Raw genomic sequence first — 25139 nt, 5'->3', positions numbered from 1 at the left:
GAAGAGATAAGAAAGCCTTCCTCAGTGATCAATGCAAGGAAATAGAGACAAATAACAGAATGGGAAAGACTAGACATCTCTTCAAGAAAATCAGAGATACCAAGGGAACATTTCATGCAAAGATGGGCTCGATAAAGAACAGAAATGGTATGGACCTAACAGAAGCAGAAAATTATTAAGAAGAGGTGGCAAGAATACACAGAAGAACTGTACAAAAAAGATCTTCATGACCCAGATAATCACAATGATGTGATCACTCATCACTCACCTAGAGCCAGACATCCTGGAATGTGAAGTCAAGTGGGCCTTAGAAAGCATCACTACGAACAAAGCTAGTGGAGGTGATGGAATTCCAGGTGAGCTATTTCAAATCCTGAAAGATGATGCTGTGAAAGTGCTGCACTCAATATGCCAGCAAATTTGGAAAACTCAGCAGTGGCCACAGGACTAGAAAAGGTCAGTTTTCATTCCAATCCCAAAGAAAGGCAATGCCAAAGAATGTTCAAATTACTGCACAATTGCACTCATCTTACACGCTAGTAAAGTAATGCTCAAAATTCTCCAAGCCAGGCTTCATCAATACGTGAACTGTGAACTTTCAGATGTTCAAGCTGGTTTTAGAAAAGGCAGGGAAACCAGAGATCAAATTGCCAATATCTGCTGGATCATTGAAAAAGCAAGAGAGTTCCAGAAAAACATCTATTTCTGCTTTATTGACTATGCCAAAGCCTTTGACTGTGTGGATCACAATAAACTGTGGAAAATTCTGAAAGAGATGGGAATACCAGACCACCTGACCTGCCTCTTGAGAAACCTGTATGCAGATCACAAAGCAACAGTTAGAACTGGACATTGAACAGGCTAGTTCCAAATAGGAAAAGGAGTACATCAAGGCTGGATATTGTCACCCTGCTTATTTAACTTATATGCAGAGTACATCACAAGAAATGCTTGGCTGGAAGAAACACAAGCTGGAATCAAGATGCCAGGAGAAATATCAATAACCTCAGGTATGCAGATGACACCACCCTTATGGCAGTAAGTGAAGAGGAACTAAAAAGCCTCTTAATGAAAGTGAAAGAGGAGAGTGAAAAAGTTGGCTTAAAGCTCAACATTCAGAAAACTAAGATTGTGGCATCTGGTCCCATCACTTCATGGCAAATAGATGGGGAAACAGTGTCAGACTTTATTTTTTGTGGTTCCAAAATCACTGCAGATGGTGATTGCAGCCAGGAAATTAAAAGACGCTTACTCCTTGGAAGGAAAGTTATGACCAACCTAGATAGCATATTCAAAAGCAGAGACATTACTTGGCCAGCAAAGGTCCGTCTAGTCAAGGCTATGGTTTTTCAGTGGTCATGTATGGGTGTGAGAGTTGGACTGTGAAGAAAGCTGAGCCCCGAAGAATTGATGCTTTTGAACTGTGGTGTTGGATAAGACTCTTGAGAGTCCCTTGGACTGCAAGGAGATCCAACCAGTTCATTCTAAAGGAGATCAGTCCTGGGTGTTCATTAGAAGAACTGATGCTGAAGCTGAAACTCCAATACTTTGGCCACCCCCTGCGAAGAGTTGAATCATTGGAAAAGACCCTGATGCTGGGAGGGATTGGGGGCACGAGGAGAAGGGGACGACTAGGATGAGATGGCTGCATGGCATCTCTGACTCGATGGACACGAATTTGAGTGAACTCCGGGAGTTGGTGATGGACAGAGAGGCTTGGAGTGCTGCGATTCATGGGGTTGCAAAGAGTCGCACACAACTGAGCAACTGAACTGAACTGATTTACCATTAGTACTAATTTATTTTCATTGTGGTAAAATACACATAAAATGAAATTTACCATTTTAACCATTGTTAAATGTATAGGTCAGTGGCACTAAGTACATTCACAGGGTTGTACGCTATAAAATAGTTTTTCAGTATCTTCAATAATGTACAACTTCTAAAGCAATTAGTTTAAAGAATATGTGGCTTTGAATCCATATCAGCTAAGTTTAAACTTACGAATGGAAGGATCAGACATCACGACCATCACATAAGTGTTGGATGTAAAAATGTCAATGAAAGCAGCAAAGTTAGAGTTCCTGACTTCCATGCTCTGGAAAGATGCAGCTAGCTTGCTATAGGAGAAAGGGGAAAAGTGAGTAAAGGACATAAAATAATAGTAATATCAGACATTCTTATCTTTCATGTTAACATTTGCATACCATTATATCTCAATCTACCACCTCATTAAGACAGTTAATCACTAATCTCACTTTGTTTTCCAAGGAAACTCTAATGCCAAATTTAACATGTCTTGGAAAGTGGCCTTGACAGAAAGCAGATTAGGACTTGACAGTGACTGTGAAGTGAAGTGAAAAGTGGGCTTAGACATTGTTTCATGTTGCCAAAGATCTCTCTAATATTTAAGTTTATTCAGTTGAAATTTTCCTATCATTGAGATTAACAACTATACCTTTTGAATATTAGTTATGTTGAAATTCTAGAAATGACCCCATTTCTTTGAAAACAAAAATAGTAATAATATTTATATGCAATTTTCAATTTCTTCTTTAAAAATGTTGGCATAAACATACCAGAAATTTTCAAAGTGTGCTATGGCATTAAAATGATTACTTACACTTATTCTATTGTCTGAGTATCAAAGTTTTACTACAATAAGAATTTTGATTATTAAAACTTTACTAGATTATGATGTTCAGCCATTCCTACTTCCTACATTCACAATGCTAAGATTCAAACTAGATTTAAACAAAGCTGAGGCAATGTGATCAGACATTTTTAGATGCTCTTCTTTGTACCATTGCTGAAATCAGTACCACACCATTTTTATTATTGTAGTTTTATAGTAAATCTTGGTATTTGATAAGGTAAACCCTCCTTCTTTCTTTTCAAAACTCTCTTGGACATCGTCTGTTTACTTCTTCCCAAATAGTAAAAAACATCTTGAAAGGGTACTCAGCTTAGATATTTTTCATATGCTTCTTCTGCATCAGTTGAGTTTGCATTAAAGAATATTGTCTTTCACTTTAGTCAAGAAGTTTAGAGTTGAGTTTTTGTCTTGTTTTAAAATTTTGTTTATTTATTTTGGCTGTGTTGGGTCTTCATTGCTGCACAGGCTTTTCTATAGTTAGGAGCGGGGGCTATTCTCTAGTTGCAGTGCATGGGCTTCTAATTGTGGTGGCCTCTCGTTGTGGAGTACAGGTTTAGTTGCTCTGCAGCCTGTGGGATCTTCCCAGATGAGGGATCGAATCCACATCTCCTGCATTGGCAGGCAGATTCTTTATCACTGAGTCACCAGGGAAGCCCAAGATTTGTTTTTAATATAAGGGACTACGCTGAATAGAGAAGTGGAGTCTACTAAAGGTATTTGAACCTCTCAAATATGACAATTTTTTCCTGAGATAAATATTGAATACATCACACAAGATCTCTTACCTGCAGCTCAGCTTAAATTGCTTAATAATGTTGCTGATTTTCTCGAATCTGTGGGCATCACGCTGTTCTTTACACTGATAGTGAGAAATCACCTACAAAAAAGAGCAATGCCCTTTCAATCCATGCAGCATTGTCATATCACCCTCTACTACTCCTCAAGCCATTACATCTGTCAGTCTCTTGGTTACCCTGATTTTCAGGGTAGAGTTGGCAACTGGTTTTACTGTTTTCATTACTCTGTCCCATATTCTATCAGTATTTTGCATAAATTCAACATCCCTAAGGATGACCCATCCAGTAATGTTTGGTTATAATTTTATTAGAACATTTAAGTATTATCTATTTTGGTTCACTGCTAGCCTTTCTCACTTACTTTAAATATTCATCTTATTTCAATATTTCACAGAATAGTTGTTGATTCAAAAAAAGTACAAATCAAAAAGGAAAAATAAATAAAAATTCTTAGCTGTTCTTGAGGTATACTTAATGTACTTAATTTTAACAAAGGCTATAACCAAGTGATTTTTGGTATTATATTTTAAAATCTTAACTGATTGATTCTAACCTCTGAGGATGTACTATTTATAAATGAAAAATGAACCTATTCATGATGCACACCAATGCCAGCTGAAAATGCATCCCCTAACACTTTCAGATTAATAAAACCACAAAAGTATTCCCACAGGCTGATGTTAAGTTTCTAGTAGGAAGCAAAACTGAGTCATTTGCTAGAAGAATATTCACAGGGCAATTCCCTGAAACTATCTGAAATTTCAAAAACATAATTCCTAGACCAATGGTGGAATAGGTTCCTGTTGCTTGACTTCAAGCATCTCAGTGAAAATAGTCAAAGCACCTAAACACAGTCCTCAAAAGAAACCAAAAGCCACTTGTTACTGTTGGTGAAAAACAGAGTTCATATTAAATTAACCCCTATGATCATATGTGGTAGATGTGGCAGGAAAATACCACTAAGGAGGATTCCATCATGCCATGTGTATCAAGACAGACAGAAAAGCTCACTTGCTTGCTGCTATTCACACTAGTGGGAAAGACAGAACTCAGGATAATGAACTTCCCAGCAAGTAACCCCTGCCTATGGGATGAGGCAGAAGACCCTGGTTAGGTCTCGTTGCCTCAGCTGTACCAGTTAGCAGGAAGAATGAATGCCAAGTATGCTGCCATTAAAAACAATGTTTCTACAAAGTTAAGAGGAAAAACTGCACCTGCATTCTCTGCCCTCTGTTGGCTATAATAGGAAAAGAAACCAGTGTTTGACAGTTTGTCAGCTATATGCTAAACTTTGTACTAGGATTTAATGTTATCATGTCCTATTTTAAACCACACAAAAATTATGATATAGATATTATATCTATTTTATAAAAGGGGAGCCAAACTCAGATTAAAATATGTGTCTATCATATATATGTTGTTTACAAGAGACCCACTTCACATCTAGGGACACAAAGAGACTAATAGTAAGGGGGTGTAAAAATATATTCCATGCAACTGAAATCAAAAGAAAGCTGGAATAGCAATACTCATATCAGACAAAATAGACTTTAAAATAAAGACTGTTATAATAGACAAAGGAGGACACTACAAAATGATCAAGGGGTCACTCCAAGAAGAAGACATAACAATTGTAAATATATATGCACCCAACATAGGAGCACCTTAATATATAAGGCAAATACTAACAGCCATAAAAGAGAAAGTGACAGTAACACAAAAATATTAGGGGACTTTTAACACAACAATTTCATTAAGGACAGATCATCCAGACAGAAAAATCAGTACGGAAATGCAGGCCTGAAACAACAAATTAGACCAGATGAACTTCAGTTCAGTTCAGTCGCTTGTCTGACTCTTTGCGACCCCATGAATCCCAGCATGCAAGGCTTCTCTGTCCATCACCAACTCCCGGAGTTCACTTAAACTCATGTCCATCGAGTCGGTGATGCCATCCAGCCATCTCATCTTCTATCGTCCCGTTTTCCTCTCGCCTCCAATCCCTCCCAGTGTCAGAGTCTTTTCCAATGAGTCAACTCTTTGCATGAGGTGGCCAAAGTATTGGAGTTTCAGCTTTAGCATCATTCCTTCCTAAGAACACCCAGGACTGATCTCCTTTAGAATGGATTGGTTGGATCTCCTTGCAGTCCAAGGGACTCTCAAGAGTCTTGCTCAACACCACAGTTCAAAAGCATCAATTCTTCAGTGCTCAGCTTTCTTCACAGTCCAACTCTCACATCCATACATGACCACTGGGAAAACCATAGCCTCGACTAGACAGACTTTTGTTGGCAAAGTAATGTCTCTGCTTTTCAATATGCTATCTAGGTTTGTTATAACTTCTCTTCCAAGAAGTAAGTGCCTTTTAATTTCATGGCTGCAGTCACCATCTGCAGTGATTTTGGAGCCCAAAAAAATAAAGTCTGACACTGTTTCCACTGTTTCCCCATCTATTTCCCATGAAGTTATGGGACCAGATGCCATGATCTTAGTTTTCTGAATGTTGAGCTTTAAGCCAACTTTTTCACTCTCCTCTTTCACTTTCATTAAGAGGCTTTTTAGTTGCTCTTCACTTTCTGTGATGAGGGTGGTGTCATCTGCATCCCTGAAGTTATTGATATTTCTCCCAGCAATCTTGATTCCAGCTTGTGCTTCCTCCAGTCCAGCATTTCTCATGATGTACTCTCATGATGCATAGAAGTTAAATAAGCAGGGTGACAATATACAGCCTTGACATTCTCCTTTTCCTATTTGGAACCAGTCTGTTGTTTCATGTCCAGTTCTAACTGTTGCTTCCTGACCTGTAAACAGATTTCTCAAGAGGCAGGTAAGGTGGTCTGGTATTCCCATCTCTTTCAGAATTCTCCACAGTTTATTGTGATCCACACAGTCAAAGGCTTTAGTATAGTCAATAAAGCAGAAATAAATGTTTTTCTGGAACTCTCTTGCTTTTTTGATGATCCAGCAGATGTTGGCAATTTGATCTCTGGTTCCTCTGCCTTTTCTAAAACCAGCTTGAACATGGTTCACGTATTGATGAAGCCTGGCTTGGAGAATTTTGAGCAGTACTTTACTAGAGTGTGAGATGAGTGCAATTGTGTGGTAGTTTGAGCATTCTTTGGCTTGCCTTTCTTTGGGACTGGAATGAAAACAACAAACCTTTTCCAGTCTTGTGGCCACTGCTGAGTTTTCCAAATTTGCTGGCAAATTGAGTGCAGCACATTCACAGCATCATCTTTCAGGATTTGAAATAGCTCAACTGGAATTTCATCACCTCCACTAGCTTTGTTCGTAGTGATGCTTTCTAAGGCCCATTTGACTTCACATTCCAGGATGTCTGGTTATAGGTGAGTTATCACTCCATCATGATTATCTGGGTCGTGAAGATCTTTTTTGTACAGTTCTTCTGTGTATTCTTGCCACCTCTTCTTAATATCTTCTGCTTCTGTTAGGTCCATACCATTTCTGTCCTTTATCGAGCCCATCTTTGCATGAAATGTTCACTTGGTATCTCTAATTTTCTTGAAGAGATGTCTAGTCTTTCCCATTCTGTTGTTTTCCTCTATTTCCTTGCATTGATCGCTGATGGAGGCTCTCTTATCTCTTCTTGCTATTCTTTGTAACTCTGCATTAAGATGCTTATATCTTTCCTTTTCTCCTTTGCTTTTTGCTTCTCTTCTTTTCACAGCTATTTGTAAGGCCTCCCCAGACAGCCATTTTGCTTTTTTGCATTTCTTTTCCATGGGGATGGTCTTGATCCCTGTCTCCTGTACAATGTCACGGACCTCAGTCCATAGTTCATCAGGCACTCTATCTATCAGATCTAGTCCCTTAAATCTACTTCTCACTTCCCCTGTACAAAGGATTTGATTTAGGTCATATCTGAATGGTCTAGTGGTTTTCCCTTCCTTTTTAAATTTTAGTCTGAATTTGGCAATAAGGAGTTCATGATCTGAGCCACAGTCAGCTCCCAGTCTTGTTTTGGCTAACTGTATAGAACTTCTCCATCTTTGGCTGCAAAGAATATAATCAATCTGATTTCGGTGTTGACCATCTGGTGATGTCAATGTGTAGAGTCTTCTCTTGTGTTGTTGGAAGAAGGTGTTTGTTATGATCAGTGTGTTCTCTTGGCAAAACTCTCTTAGCCTTTGCCCTGCTTCATTCTGTACTCCAAAGCCAAATTTGCCTGTTACTCCAGGTGTTTCTTGACTTCCTACTTTTGCATTCCAATTCCCTTAACTGGTATTTATAGATCTTTCCTTCCAAAAGCAGCAGAATACACATTCTTCCCAAGTGCACATGGAACATTCTCCAGAACTGATCACATACTGGCCCACAAAGTGAGCCCCACCTGGTAAATTTAATAAAATTGAAGTCATATCAAGCATCTTTTCCCACACAACACTATGAGGTTAGAAATCAATTACAAGAAAAGAAAACTATAAAAAACACAAATACATGGATGCTAAATAATATGCTACTAAACAACCAATGAATCACCGAAGAAATCAAAGAGGAAATAAAGAATACCTAGAGATAAATGAAAATGAAAGCATGATGATTCAAAACCTATGGGACACAATAAAAGCAGCTTTAAGAGGGAAGCTTATAGCAATATAGTCTTATCTAGGAAACAAGAAAAATCTCAAATAAACAACCTAACCTTAAAGCAACTAGAGAAGAAGAATAAAACCCAAAGTTTAATAGAAGGAAAGAAATCATAAAGATAGAACAGAAATAAATGAAATAGAGATGAAGAAAACAATAGAAAAGATCAATGAAACTAAAAGCTGGACCTTTGAAAATATAAATAAACTTGATAAATCATTAGTGAGACTCATCAAGAAAAAAAGAGGAGAGGATTCAAATAAAATTAGACATGAAAAAGGAAAAGTTACATACAGCTGATACCACAGAAATTAAAATAATTGTAAGAGACTACTACAAGCAAATATATGCCAATAAAATGGAAAATCTGGAAAAAATGGACATGTTTCAGTACAACGTTCCAAGATTGAACTAGGAAGAAATAGAAAATATAAACAGACCAATCACAAGTAATGAAATTAAAACTGTGATTAAAAATCTTCCTACAAACAAAAGTCCAGGACCGGATGGTTTCACAGGTGATTTATATCAAACATTTAGAGAAGAGCTGACACCTATCACTCTCAAACTCTTCCAAAAAATCACAGAGGGTGGAATATTCCCAAACTCCTCCTACAAGGCCACCATCACCCTGATACCAAAACCAGACAAAGATATCACAAAAAAAGAAAATTACAGGCCAATAACACTGATGAACACAGAAGCAAAACTCCTCAACAAATATTCTTTCAAGCTGGGAGTTTATTTGATTTCGTTCCCTAAGGAAAAGATGAGCCATTGTGAACTGGGAGAAATGGAGGTTGACAACACTAACTAGAACTACTCAAAGCCCTAACTTTTTCAGTTTCCACAGAACTGAAATAGAACACAAAAGCATTTAGGGTATCTACAGCATAGTAGACTCATCTCAATTTTCTTTTCTCTGTGTCATAAAGAAACTTCTTCCAGACTGCCAGAACCTCACTTTTCCTCATCTTACAGTCCGCAATAGCAAGTGTTTACTGAGTAGCAAAAAACAAAGACACAGATCTAAGAAATCAAACATGACACAAACAAATAGAAAGATATACCATGTTCTTGGATTGGAAAATGAATATTGTCACAATTACCATATTCCTCAAGGCAATCTACAAATTCAACACAATCCCTATCATATTATCAATGGCATTTTTTCATAGAACCAGAATAAAAAGTCTTAAAATTTGTATGGAGAAACAAAATTCCCTGAATATCCAAAGCAATCTTGAGTAAGAAAAACAGAGCTGTAGGAATCAGGCTCCTTGACTTCAGACTATACGACAAAGCTACAGTAAATGAAACAGTATGGCACTGGCATGAAAGTAGACCTATAGATTAATGGAATAGACTAGAAAGCTCAGATGTAAATCCACAACCTATGATCAATTAATCTACAACAAAGGAGGCAAGACTATATAACGAAGAAAAGACAATCTCTTCAACAAATGGTGCTGGAAAAACCAGATAGCTACATTTGAAAAATTAAATTAGAACATTCTTTAACACCATACACACAAAAACTCAAAATGGATTAACGACCTAAATGTTAGACTGGACAGTATAAGACTCTTGAGAGGAAAACATAGGCAGAACACTCTGACATAAATTGCATCAATATCTTTTTCAATCCATCTCCTAGACTAATAGAAATTAAACACAAACAAATGGGATTTAATTAAACTGAAAAGCCTTGCACAGTAAAGGAAACCATAAAGAAAGCAAAAAGACAACTCACAAAATGGGAGAAAATATTTGTAAACTATGCAGCTGACAAGGGATTAATCTCCAGGCTTACAAACAGCTCATGTGGTTCTCAATATCAAAAAACAAACAACACATTAAAAAAGTGGGCAGACCTAAATAGATATTTCTCCAAAGACATACAGATAGCCAAGAGGCACATGAAAAAATGCTCAATATCACTAATTATTAGAGAAATGCAAATCAAAACTATAAATGAGATGTCACCTCAAACCAGTCAGAATGGCCATCATGAAGTCTACAAACAATAAATGCTGAAGAGGGTGTGGAGAAAAGGGAACTCTCCTACACTGTTGGTGGGAATTTAAGTTGGTACAGCCACTAGGGAAAACAGTATGAAGGTTCTTTAAAAAACTAAAGCATGGTTGTCATATGATCCAGCAATACCACTCCTTGGCATATATCTCAATAAAAGTATAATTCAAAAATATACATGCATCCCTATGCTCACAGGAGCACTATTCACAATAGCTAAGACGTGGAAACAGCCTAAATGTCCACTGACAGTGAATAGATCAAGATGTGGTACATAAATATAATTGAATATTCAGTTCAGTTCATTTCAGTCACTCAGTCATGTCCTACTCTTTGCAACCCCATGAATCGCAGCACACCAGGCCTCCCTGTCCATCACCAACTCCCAGAGTTCACTCAAACTCACATCCATCCAGTTGGTGATGCCATCCAGCCATCTCATCCTCTGTCGTCCCCTTTTCCTCCTGCCCCCAATCCCTCCCAGCATCAAAGTCTTTTCCAATGAGTCAACTCTTCACATGAGGTAGCCAAAGTACTAGAATTTCAGCTTTAGCATCAGTCCTTCCAATGAACACCCAGGAGTGATCTCCTTTAGAATGGACTGGCTGGATCTCCTTGCAGTCCAAGGAATTCTCAAGAGTCTTCTCCAACACCACAGTTCAAAAGCATTAATTCTTCGGTGCTCAGCTTTCTTCACAGTCCAACTCTCACATCCATACATGACCACTGGAAAAACCATAGCCTTGACTAGACAGACCTTCGTTGGCAAAGTAATGTCTCTGGTTTTGAATATGCTATCAGCTTTCTTCACAGTTGAGTAATTGAATATTACTCAGCCATAAAAAAGAATGAAATAATGTCATTTGCAGCAACATGGATGGACCTAGAGATTATCATATTAAGTGAATAAGTGAAGTAAGCCAGAAAGAGAAAGATAAATATCATATAATATCATTCATATATGGAATCTGAGAGAAATTATACAAATGAACTTGTTTGCAAGATAGAGACTCACAGACTTAGAGAAGGAACATGTGATTGCCAGGGTGGACAGGTGGGTGTAGGGATAGATTGGGAGTCTGGGATTGACACATAGATAGATGCTGCTATATGTTAGAATAGATGGCCAATGGGGACCTACTGTACAGCACAGGGAACTCTGCTCAATATTCTGTAATAACCTAAATGAAAAAAGAATTTAAAAAAAAGAATAGATCCATGTATATGTAAAAAAAGAAAAGAAATGTGTCTAAAATCACCAAGCTTTGGTAGAGCTCAGAAACAAATTTACTGTGAGCTACTCTTAGGGTTATATTTATGCAGCTGATCAGCAATTACTTATGCAGTTCTTGTGACATGTCAAATGAATTTTTATTACTGTTATTAAACATTTTACTTATAAATATAATATTGGGTTTTTCATACTCCCTCACAGCCATATACACAGTAGGAGATAATATTATTAAGTTGAATTTATAAGAAAAATAATGCCAACATACCTTTTTGCCCTTTCACCTCGCCATCTGAACTCTTATCTATGCCATTGAGTTGACCATTACATCTCTTCCATGTTAAAACTTTTAAACTGTTTTGGAGAAAGGGGTGTGATGCAAGTTTTCTCAAAGGAAAATACCCATCATTTCATAATAGAAGTCAATGGGAAATAGGAATTATTTAAGGCAAATGGACAATTATTAACAAAATAATCTAAATTCTATAGTAACAAATACCTGCAAATGTCTAAGTGATACTAATTATTAAAGACCAACACATAAAAGAACTCCTTTCAAGTTACTTGCTGACAATACTACTTCATAAATAAAGCTATGTATGCTGAAGTAATGACAAGAAGGAAAACGAGTGTTTCTGACAGTGGCAACATATTCTCCATTGCTGAACAGAAGAAGGTGAGTGTGAAATACATCTGCACAGCAGAAAGTTCTTACCAGAAAAGTGGCTCTCTCAAATAGAAGTACTTCATCAGCCTCAATAATTTCAGCAAAATTCCTTAGGTTCATTTCCAGCTGCTGGACATTGGGGATCAGCTGATAAACAATGCTGGACCAAGCCTAACAGAACAGAAGCACAGTGCAATATTACTAACTGGTAAACAGGCCCAGATCTTTGCAAATGAGTAAGTATACTATGGGCTTCCCTGGTGGAAGTATACTATAATATATAGAAAGGAGAATATAGTGATAATTGAGTCCTCAACAAATTCTAGTAACAAATATAACACAAATGACGTGAGAAAATGAAACTAATATTTATTTTTGTTGTTCAGTTAGATTTTTAAAAGTTTCAAACACTTATGAAATGCTTCTTTCCACTGATAGTTAAAAATCAACAAATACTTTAGTTCCATCATATTGCCTTAGGGAAAGCTGAAAACTCTGATTTATTGGGCTAAAGAACTTCTAATCCAGTCATTCAAATAGATATCTAAGACCAATAGTGTAGATTGCTCTTAAGATCAGAACCTAATATTTACATACATCCAAGAATCAATTTAGTGTAAACACCAGAGCCACATAGAAAAATGGCCCCTCCCCTCAATGGAATAACATACAAGAGAAATTACAAGAGAAAATAGTGGCTTTATTTGAAAAGGCTTATTGTCAGCTGTATAAATTATTGATCTAATCAAATTAAAAGTGGTCCACTGTGTGTTTGCCTAAAACTGATTTCATCCAGAGGAGTATGACTATAATAGGAATTTAAATTAATCATACCCTCCCTCTATTTTCTTAAGGCTCTTTTATTTGAATTTTCATTATAATATTCCTTTCAATTTCATTCCAATTTGTCTGGTAGAGTGTATAATCTTCTCTCCCCTACTAGAGCACAGGAACCTGGTCTTAGTTATTTGTGTGTCCAACAGTATCAAGCAGATATGCAATGAGTGCTTGTAGAATAAACCTTAATAAATATAAAAATTTATGTCAGCTCTATGTAACATTTATGTAAGAGATGTAAGAGCCATGTTTCTGTTCCAATTAGTTTTATTACTTAGGCATGGGGGTTCAGGTTCCAAGTTCCCAGGTCGGTGTTAATGTCACTGCTGAATTTACCTTGGAGAAGGCACCAAAGCTAACCACAGCAGAGACATTGTCACTCACAGCAGTGTTGTGATTAGCCAATTGTCTTTGGTCGTGTTATGTATTGCCATCCTTCACACCGCAGTTGGTTCTTATCAGTGCGTCATGTCCATCCTTATTCACGGTTACCTGTTCTATGGGAATAAGGCTTTGAGAGAAATTCGGCCCAAATTAATCTAGAACAGTATTTCCTAGACAGGTATCTCAAAATGATCTGTTATTAGAGTGAGGCTGGGTCAACATAATATTGGGAAAAATTAATTAGTTAAAAAAATAAATCAGTGGTTATGTTTTAAAGTCCAACTGTTTTTCTCCTTGGCAAATCAGGTTTCTGTGCTTTTGGTTGAAGATACTTGTCAAATGCAGTTGATACTGAGGCTGTAGCTATGAGTCACTGAAAAGGATGCTTTCCTACCCAGACTTGTCAATGAACACCAGAAACAGTCTGAAGGAAGGTCTGACCACAGAAGACCCAAAAGAAGCCAGTCTTTCAAATCACTAAATCACTGGGAGAAAGCAGGATAAGGAGCCTATGTGCCAATGAGGTAATTTCAACTTCATCCATAACACAGCTATTATTGTAACCTTTACAACTACTATAAGCAGTATGGTATCCATTCCAGCAATAGGAACAATTTCTTTGGTTGAAAGAATGCTAGTCTTTAATTTTGCATGAAAGTTGCAGCTACGTGTCTCATTCTAAGACTCCCTTCTCCAATTACTCCCCTAAATACTGTTCTTCTATTGCCATCCAAACTTAGACAGACTAGCTTATATCCTGTAGAGGTACCTGAATATTAGATACAGTTCCAATCAGCATTGAGACCAAAACAGGTCAAAATGGATGATGGCCAGTGAAACCTCTACTGTCATGAAGATCTGCATCAAATTAATCAGGACCAAACTGGGCTAATTCAGTGTGATCTGGTAGGTATGTCGACCCAACCTAAAATCAAAACCAAAATCTCTTAAGGTTAAGTTGGATATTTTTCAACGTATTGTAGATAATTTCTTCTTTTAGTTCAACACATCTAGATTGCTATGAAAGGGTCTAAAATCTTTTAGTTTTGATAATACCTTTCTAGTTTTTTTTTCATGCTCTTTAAACTCAGGGAAACATACACACCTTATAGAGAGTTTCATCCCAGATAGATGTCCGGAAGCAAGAGCATTCCAATGGGCGAGACAAACGCCTCAGATCTTCTTCTCGCTCTTTAAAAATCTGAAGTAAAAATACCAATATACTGATCAGCATACAACAGCTATCTTCTCTCACTGCAATCTGAGGTGCAATATTTCAAAATATTTTAAACAGAGGTATTTCATTTTCCACCAGAGGAATTTTTAAATGTGTATCTTGCTTTACAGACTAGGATGGCAGAGATGATTTCAGGTCAGGTCTAAAAAGTGCAACAGCTACTAGAATTCTTCAGGACTGTGCTGCTTATTCTGAGTACTCACTGAGAGTACTATGTTGGAAAATAAAATTCACCATATAGAGAAATCTTAATAAAGGATACCTAACATTCCAAATCACCCAATCTGAGTCACTTTTAAGATAACCATACCAATATCAAGATTTTATCAATCAAAATACTTAAACTTGTATAGATATGTTTCTCTCTCAAACACACATGCATATATTCATACATATTATTTCTATACAGCCTGTATTTATTTGGCTACATAGATACAACAACTCATTACACACAAATCAAATAAATACAGCCTGTATTTATTTGGCTACATAGATATAACAACTCATTACACACAAATCAAATAAATACAGCCTGTATTTATTTGGCTACATAGATATAACAACTCATTACACACAAATCTATCTATCTATATATATATAGACACACACACACCCATATGCACATGGAAAAACATCAATTTATACAAATATAAATACATACACAGATATTTTCCAGAGCTTGCATGAGTGTATGTTCAACATTGTGATGGATAATTTTATATAACCAATTTGACTAGGCCATAGGATTCAAACATTTGGTTAAACACCAATTTAGATGTTGCTATGAAGATATTTTTAATGAGATTAATATTTAAATCAATAGACTTTTAGTAAAGCAGATCCCCCTCCATAATATGAGTAGGCTTTATATAATCGGTTGAAGGCCTTAAGAGAAAAAGACTCCTGTTTCCCAGGAAGAGGGAATTCTGCCTTCCAGACTGCCTTCTGACCCAAGCTTCAACACTGACTCTTTCCTGGGTTATCAGCCTGCCTGTAGATATCAGACTTGCCAGCCTCTACAATCATGAGTCAATTCCTTAAAATTAGTTCATTCTCTCTCTTATTCTCACATACTTCTTATTTGTTCTCTTTCTCTGAGGAACCTGAGTAATACACACACATATAAGGAAACACTTTATTTTGCTTGAAATTGCTATTCACAGAACACCCTAGCCATTTTACTCTAAAACTTCCAAGTTTGACTCTTTAATGAAAGAGTATACTTCTGTTAATTAAACTTAAAATCCCACAAAGAACATTAATGTATCTTTGGGGATATTTACATAAGCATTTAGAAAACATTAAGTTGATCACTAAAAATTATAAGTACTTAAAAAATCCATTGGAATGCTCTAGGATTTTCTGTGGTAAATTGGGCCAGGGAAACAAAACAGAAAACCCTAAACTAACGCCCTCACAATCTCAAGGCCAAGCTACATACAGAATTTTCAGCTGAATTAAGAAAAAATTAATACTTAGTGAGAGGGAAAAGGAATTAGAAAGGATAGACACTCCAAAGTCCTTTACAGAGTCAAATACTGAACTGTCAAGTTGTTTCTAAAAGCCTGGAAGTTAACCCAGAAACAACAAAACGTATGCAAATACTGGAACACTGAAGGCAATCATATAACTAATTATGGAAAAAAGTATTCTTGACCACAGTTATTATCAAAAAAATTCTTAAGCTAAAGGGGATCCTTAGACTCCTAGGTTCCAACCCTAGGAGGAACCTAGGAGTTCCTAGGAACCGTATTCCTAGAGGAACTGTATTCTTCTATATCACCAGTATATTTTGAAACTGCTTTCCTCAACTTTATTTATTCTTGGAAATAGAGAATCTTCACTTTCAGCTTAGACTTTAAAATCCAATCTTCTCATTTTATATTGAGCAAACTAAAGCTGAACTGTATTTGTGACTTGCCAGTCCTGGGGTCTCATAGCTAGCTAGGAGTTTGCCCTTTCTACTGTGTCTTTTCTGGTTTAATCTTTGTGTACTAATCCCCATGGTAGAAAAGAAGATAAATATACCATATCAGTGCAATTATGAGGTCTTGGAATTGTGCCTAACACTGTGTAATTGGCATTTGAATTGGTGCATACCAGTTTCCAAGGTCAATCTAGAGACAGTTGTGACCTTTCTTCATCTCAACCCTGGTGGGTCTTCTAGCCTTGACAATAACTGTCTGTTCTGAAGGACAGTAAAACAAGGGCAGCAAATATATTTTAAAAATATATAAAGCTGCTTAGTGATATCATGTGGTTAGGATCCTTTCCTAAATTTGAACATCATTTGCTAAATAAACATTATCTTTCCCTTACCAGAGAAGGTTTGTTTGTGTTTTTAAAAACAGATGTCAACTTTATTTTGAAAGCCTATACTGAGAATTTTTTTTCCCTAAAAATGAATGGTACAAATTTCCCTATATCTCTACAAAAGAAGTTTACAAAGCACATCAATCATTTAGTGCATCACCCTTTCTACTTACCAGGTCTCGTTGATCCTCCTGTACCAGATCCATTTTGTGCACCAAGCAAAAGATTTTGGCATCTGGAGAATTCTGCAGAATGGCCTCCAGGCATGATTGGTAATAGTGCATGTCCTTTTCCAGTTCGCGGCTTTCCACATCAAAGACATAAATCAAAACCTCCACATTTCGGAATATGTTGTCTCGTTGGCTAGTAAAATAATTTTCCATGAAGGTGTCCTGTCTAGGGGGTAAAAGAAAATCTAGGTAGTAAGCAAATATCACTTAATCACTCCTATTTATGATCTATTTTTGTTGGCTTAATCAATGTGAAAGATAATGCTAACATTTCAAATTAAAAGGCAAATGATAATAAACCAGGATGGGCTCACTTTCTTACTTATTAGGCCACACCTTGTACCACATTTTGCCCCCCTCCTTGTGTTCCAAATATATTTGACCTTCTGATAGTTCTAGAGACCCATGGTCTATCCACCATGCTATTCAGTCTGTCTCACATGTCTCATACTTTTACACCTAATTAATGGCTACTTTTTCCACTGGATTTCAGTATAATCCATACTTCCTCACAGAAACCATCCCTGCCCTCACTGACTTGGACAAATCCAGTCACCACAGACCCTTATACCAACACATTGGTCTTATTTGTAACACTCACCACAAGTGTGATATTACACATATTTGTGTGAGTTTTTAATTAAAGACATTCAATTCCCTAGACAGCAGGCTCCATGAAAGGAGGAACTATGGCCATTACTACTTGACATTGTTTCCCAGCTTTTAGCACAGAGCTTAGCACAGAACAACTAACACAGAGTAGTTGTTCAATGAATATTTACTGAATGAATAACTAGTTACACACTCTAAACTATATGAAAATGGCTCCAAGTTAATTTTTTAGTAGATTTTGCTCTTTGCTTCTTAGGCTACATACAGCTTTCCAAGAAATTCTCAATTACCAGCTACTAGAAGAAAACAGTAGTGTTTTGTCCTGAACAAACAAACAAACAAAAAAATCAAGGAGTAGTATCAACAACATGGTAGAATGAAAAGCTACCTTTGTCTCTCCCCTTTTATCTACAACCAGTAAAACATTCACAACTCAGCAAAGGTGTTTTTGCCAACACACCAGGATGCTAGAGAATTCCACACACCCACACCTCTAAAGGTGGATGGACTGGAATAGATAAAGGAGGCAGGGCCTAAGGAACAGTAAAAGTATTACCTGCAATTCTGATTCTCTAATCAGGGAAGCTAAGCCCACAGACCCATATAACCTGGCAGCAGCAGGGTAGGCAGCGCACACAACTCCAGCCTCCTGGCTGCAGTGACACCCATGACCACAAGTAACTATACAGTAGCAGGAATGGGGGTGGGGGCCCTGTGTCTCCAGCCACTGAGGTTCCTAAGTCTCCAGCCCCCTGTTCTTCCCCAGTAGCAGCAGAGCCTATGAACCTTAGAAAACCAGATAGGGAAGAGGTACTGGTATGAACTTGACTCCCCCTACCCCTTCCCCCTGCAGTGGCAGAGCCTATGACTCAGAGGATACTGGAAGCAAGGGAAGAACCACCATCCAGGTACACCATGAAGCTTCTGCCAGTTCAACAGGCAGAAGCAAGGTGCCAATGAACCTGAAAACACAAGAAGTGATAATGAGCACAAGAGCAGGGGGCATACTTCTGACAGAGATAGCTCAGGTAAGATAAACCAAAGACTTATACTAAAGGGCCATCTATGGAAAAAGAAAAGACCTCTAATTTCTAACCAGTTCCATATCACATGCTCTGTCAGAAGAAGCATCAGGAAGAACCACAGTAACACTGCACCACAAAAAGAAAATGACGATTCTCCAGAAATCAAACATAAAGTCAAAGAATAATGTGATCTAACTGATAGAGAATTTAAAATAGCTATCATGAAGAAACTCAACAAGCTACAAAAACTCAGAAAGGCACTTCAATGAGCTTAGGAATAAAACTAATAAACAGAAATGCTTTACCAAAAAGATTGAAACTTTAAGAAAGAACTAAAATTCTGGAGCTGAAAACTCATAATAAATGAGATGAAGAATGCATTAAAAAGCACTGGAAATGAAGCAGACCATATGAAAGAGAGAATTAGGAAATATGAAGATAGAAATCTAAGATGCAAAACAAAGAGGAAATTCTATAAGAGCTATCTGACTCTTTTAGTAGGGCAACATTAGGATAGTAGACATCCCAGAGGGAGAAGGGAGCAGAGTTTACAAAAGCTGAGGGAGTTTATCAACACTAGAGCTGCCTTACGAGAGATGCTGAACAGAGTTCTTATACCAGAAACAAAAAGACAAAAGTACACAAAACTTGGCATGAATAAAGTGATAAATGGGTTTCCTCGATGGCTCAGTGGTAAAGAATCCACTTGCAATGCAGAAGATGTGGGTTTGATCTGCGGGTCAGGAAGATCCCCTGAAGAAGGAAATGGCAACCCACTCCAGGATTTTTGCCTAAAAAATCTCATGGACAGAGGAGCCTGGAGGGCTACAGTCCAAAAGGTTATAAAGAGTTGAACACAACTCAGCATGAGCATGAGAAGGTGACAGAATCAGAAAATTGCAACTGTCAGAACAGGTTTTTAAATGCTTTATTATAGCATAAAGGTTAAAAGGGGAGAAAATGCAAAAAAAATAACTATAGCTACTTTAATTTGGTAACAAACTCACAATATAAAAAGGGGAAGTTTGAGACAACAAAAACACAAAAGAGAAAGAGGAAAACCATGTAGTTAAATGAAGATAAGATGCCATTAACAGAAAAAGGACTATTTATCTATGTGATATTTGATATACAGTTCATGGTAACTGCAAGACATTAATCTACAATGGAGACACAAAACATACAAAAAGAGGAAACTGAGGAAAATATCAGAAAACTACCAACCAAAAATGGCAGACAGAAACACAAGGAAAATAAACAATAAAAATATAGAGCAAGTAGAAAACAAAAGATAAAATGGCAGTACTAAGTCCTCATCCATCAATAATAACCCAAAATGTAAGTGAACTGAATTCATATGAAAAGACACAGAGCAGCTGGATGGGTTATAAAGTAAGACCCATATTAAAAAATCAGAAACAAAAGATACCATAAAAATACAAAGGATGAGAATAACAAAAGATACCACAGAAATACAAAGGATTGTAAGAGAATATTCCAACAAATTGGACAACCTAGAAAAAAATGGACAAAATCTTAGAATCATAAAATCTTCTAAGACTGAACCATGAAGAAATAAGACAATTCGAACAGGCTGACCACTAGTACAGACATTGAAATAGTAATCAAAAAACTACCAAAAAACAAAAGCCCAGGACCAGATGGCTTCAGATGAATTTCATCAAACATTCAAGGAAGATTTAATAACTAGCCTTCTCAAACTACTCCAATAAATTGAAGAGAAGGGAACACTTCCTAACTCATTTTATGAAGCCAATATCACCCTAATACCAAGTCAGACAAAGCCAACACACACAAAAGGAAAATTACCAGCCAGTATCTCTGATGCACACAGATGCAAAAATAGTCAACAAAATAACAGCAAACCAAATACAATACATTTAAAGGATCATGCACCATGATCAGTGGGATTTACTCTAGGGATACATGGATGTTTCAACACCTGCAAATCAATCCATGTGATATACTACATTAATAAAATGAAGTATATAAATCATATGATTACTTCAGTAACTGCAGAGAAAACATTTGACAAAATTCAACATAAATTTATGATAAAACTCATTAAAGTAGGTATAAAAGGAATGTACATCAACATAATAAAGGCTGTATATGATAAACCCACAGCTAACATCATACTCATTGGTGAAAAACTGAAAGCTTTTCTCTAAAATCTGGAACAAGACAAGAATGCCCACCATCAACATAGTACTGGAAATCCTAGCCAGAGCAATTAGGCAAGAAAAGGAAATAAAAGATATCCAAATTGGAAAGGAAGAAGTAAAACTGATTTGTAGATGACATCATTTTGTATAAAATCCTAAAGTCTCCACCAAAAAAAAAAAAATAAACAAATACAGTAAAGTTGAAGGATACAAAATCAATATACAAAAACCTGTTGTGTTTCTATACACTAATAATGAGATAGAGAGATTAAGTAAACAATCCCATTTATAACTATGACAAAAAGAATAAGATATCTAGAAGTAAATTTAACCAAGGAGGTAAAAGAACTATACCTTGAAATCTATAAATTGCTGATAAAAAAGAACTGAAGAAACAAATAAATGGGAAGATATTGTGTGCTCTTGGATTAGAAAAATATTGTTAAAATGTGTCTATAATGCAAGGCAATATACAAAATGAATATAATCCCTATTAAAATTCCAAGAAATTTTTTTATAGAAATAGAAGAAATAAACCTAAAATTTGTATGGAATTACAAAAGACACAAATAGTGAAAGTAATTCTGGATAAAAGAACAAAGCTGGAGCTATAACAGTCCCTGATTTCAAAATACTACAAAGCCACAGTAATCAAAACTGCATGGTATTAGAAGAAAAATAGATACAGATCAAGGGGCAGAACCGAGAGTCTAGAAAACTATGCATATACAGAAACTAATTTATGGCAAAGAAGCAAAGAATATGCAATGGACAAAGTATAGTCTCTTCAATAAATGGTGTTGGAAAAAATGAAGAGCAACATCCAAAAAAAGGAAAAAAAAAAAAAAAGAAACTAGACCAATCTCAAACCATACAGAAATAAAATGAAACTAATCTCATACCATATAGAAAAATTAACTGAAAATGGAAAATTGTTTAAAGACTTCAACACAATATTTAAAACCATAAAACTCCTAGAAGAAAACTTAAGCAGTATGGTATTTGACATCAGTTTTAGCAATATCTTTCTAGATATGTCTCCATAGGCAAGGGAAATAGAAATAAAAATAAACAAATGGAACTACAAAAAACTAAAAAGCTTCTCCACAGCAAAAGAAACCAACAATAGAACAGACAACCTACTGAATGGGAAAAGACATTCAAATCATACATCTGATAAGGTGCTAATATCCAAAATATATAAAGAATTCACATAAACTCATCATCAACAACAACAAAACAATCTGATTAAAAAATGGGCAGAGCAGCTGAATAGACATTTTTCCAAAGGTATGCAAATGGTTAACAGGAGCATGAAAAGATGTTCAATGTCACTGATTACTAGGGAAATATAAATGTAAACCACAATAATCATCTAAGGCCTGTTACACTGGTTATTAGCAAAAGGGTAGGAATAACAAGTGGATAAGTAACACGCGGAAAAAGGGGAACCTTTATAAGCTCTTTGTGGGAATGTAAATTGGTGCAGCCAGTATGGAAGAAATATGTTGTTGCTGTTGTTCAGTTGCCAAGTTGTGTCAGACTCTTTGCGATTCCATGGACTGTAGCACAAGAAGCTCCTCTGTCCTCCACTATCTCCTGGAGTTTGCTCAAATTCATGTCCATTGAGTTGGTGATGCTATCTAACCATCTTTCCCAGCATTAAGGCCTTTTCAGTGAATTGGACTCTTTGTATCAGGTGGCCAAAGTACTGGAGCTTCAGCTTCAGCATCAGTCTCTTCAGTGAATATTCAGGTTGATTTCCTTTAGGAATGACTGGCTTGATCTCCTGGCTTTCCAAGGGGCTCTCAAGATCTTTCTTTTATACTTCTTTGTATTCTTGCCACCTCTTCTTCATCTCTTCTCCTTTTGTTAGGTCCTTACTGTTTCTGTCCTTTATTGTGGATTCTCATGATAAAAAAGAAATATGGAGTGTCCTCAAAAAAATCAAGACTACAACTACCAGCTATCCCACTTCTGGATATTTATTCAAAGAATATGAAAACACTAACTTGAAAAGATACATGCACCCCTATGTTCACTGTGGCATTATTTGTAGTAGATAAGATATGGAAACCACCTAAGTGTCGATCAAGAGATGAATGGATAAAAAAGATGTCATACCTATATATAATGTACTACTATTCACCCATAAAAAAGATGAAAACTTGGCATATGCAACAACATGAATGGATCTTGAGGATATTATTTTAAGTGAAATAAGTCAGGTGGACAAATACCATATGATCTTACTCATCATACAAAAAGTACTAAATAAATTTACAAATCAAACTAAAAAAAAAACATATAGATATAGAAAAAAGAGTAGTGGTTATGGGAAGGAAAGGGGCAGGAGGTGGGTGGAAAGGATAAAGGGGGTAAACTGTATGGATAGAAACTATATTTTGGGTTGTAAGCATGCTGTAGGGTATACAGAAGCAGAAATACAATGTTGTACACATGAAATCTATATGATGGTAAAAACCAATGTTACCTCAACAAAAATTAAATCTTAAAAAAAAAAAAAAACAAAAATGAAAGAACTATATAAATAAAGAAGGAAAGAAAAAAGATATGTACTATGAAGTCTTTTGTCATAGCCACCAGAGACTGTGTATGTTAATCTAGTGTGGTGTAACTTTCAATGCTTTTCTTACTATGTGATACACAGAAGGTTATCAACAGGAATTTGCTGAGTGAATGTTGAATAGATTTCTAGAAAACAAGAATAATCATTGAATTGGGGTGGGGGTTTCTGGTAAATTTAACTTTCTAAATTTCTGGAGGCTATTCTGAAAATCTATGGTTTTTCTTTCCTAAAGGAAAGAATCTAGCATGAAACCTGGCTTTTGGCATGCTGTCAATAAATAGCAGTTCCTTTACAAAAAATCGTGAGCGTAGCTTCTAGTGCTACACTCTGCTATCAAGTTGCTATGTGACCTTGGGAGATTCATGATCTCACTGGACTTCAGCTGCCTTATCTGTAAAAATGACAATAACATGTTAGTAACTAAAAGCAAAGGACTTGGACTAATCTCTTGATACAGATTACAGAATTGAAATCAATGATACTGAAGACGGATTTACATGGAGGAAGCTACTAATGTGTTAAGTGAACCACCTGTTAGCAATAATGAAGTTGTTTTTCTGATCTGTTATTCTTTCACCAAATACTCATTGAGCACCTATTCCCTAGTTGGCTCTATACTAGGAGCTAGGAGATACTGAGCTAATTATAACATTTCTTTACTTTGTGAGGCACTCTGAAATGTGTGTGTGTATGCATATATATATACATATATATATATATATATATATATATACACACACACAATTTCAATCATCAAAACTTTATGGGTTTTTACCATCATTATTCCTATTATACACACGAAAAAGCTGTAGCTCAGAGTGTTTAAATGATCTATCCAAGATAACACAGCTAACAGAGCTGAGATACAAACCCCAATCTAATTCCATAGCCTAAGGGCTCCTAATTATTGTGTACTATATATTGCTACTGTAGCATAGAGATGCAAGAATAGAAAGCACACCATATGGAAGGGAGCACCATATGCACAGTGAGTGTGTATTTGTGATGGGATATTCTGGAAGTGTGTTGGACATGAGTGGAAAAACTATCTCCTATTCCTCCAACAGTGGGAAACTCAGCTGGAGAACTGAGATCCAAATAACTGCTTAGATTGCCTGGAGATAATTATTAAAATACCAAAGAATGAGGTGGTATGGTGTGATAGCTAAGAGCTCAGCATTGGTGTTAGGCCGCTTGAGACAGAAACCTAATTTCTTCATTTGAAAAAGAGAAGGATGATGGATCCCATACCATAGATATTTAGATATAGCTTGTGTGAATACTGCTTAAACATGTCAAATATAGAGGGCATTTTCACAATAATAATAGAAAAGTCAGATATCTTCATTCAATCAAGTGCCAATTCTGAAGTAATTTTTATCTAATGTATCTATTACAAATGATAATTACTCTACTATATTAGCTGTGTCCATGGGGTTGCAAAGAGTCAGACACAATTTAGTGACTAAACAGCAGCAATAACATTCTCTGTGCTGATTATACTAGATGTCATGATTATTGTCATTGACCTCATGAAGAATTAAGCAGATGGTACTTACCCACCACAGTCCCACAGGTTCAATACCAGGTTTCCCAGAAACCGAACATGAGAATGTTCTACATCAACTGGAAAACAAATATGATAAATCTAGTAATTGTAGCATGCAAGATGAAATTCAAAATAAAGCACTAACCCATGGAATTTAGAAGGACCAAAGTGGAGTGAAATGCT

At 36.3% G+C, this 25139-nt stretch overlaps 1 protein-coding gene across 3 annotated transcripts in view; it reads right to left on the bottom strand.

The window, feature by feature from the left end:
* The window catches only part of RRAGB (Ras related GTP binding B), a 47670-nt gene that overhangs the window by 8974 nt on the left and 13557 nt on the right, over positions 1–25139 (bottom strand). For all 3 annotated transcript variants that reach the window (XM_070365620.1, XM_005891914.3, XM_070365621.1), the window contains 6 exons: positions 24967–25033; positions 16938–17160; positions 14320–14415; positions 12042–12164; positions 3442–3533; positions 2005–2120 (listed from right to left, as the gene is read on the bottom strand). In XM_070365620.1, coding sequence (XP_070221721.1) covers positions 2005–2120; positions 3442–3533; positions 12042–12164; positions 14320–14415; positions 16938–17160; positions 24967–25033 — 717 coding nt within the window. The remainder of the gene's footprint in view (positions 1–2004; positions 2121–3441; positions 3534–12041; positions 12165–14319; positions 14416–16937; positions 17161–24966; positions 25034–25139) is intronic.

This window comes from Bos mutus, chromosome X (assembly GCF_027580195.1).
Source record: "Bos mutus isolate GX-2022 chromosome X, NWIPB_WYAK_1.1, whole genome shotgun sequence".
NCBI classification, from domain to species: domain Eukaryota; kingdom Metazoa; phylum Chordata; class Mammalia; order Artiodactyla; family Bovidae; genus Bos; species Bos mutus.
The sequence above is the reverse complement of the archived record's forward strand: the minus strand, read 5'-3'. Positions and strand labels throughout refer to the sequence as shown.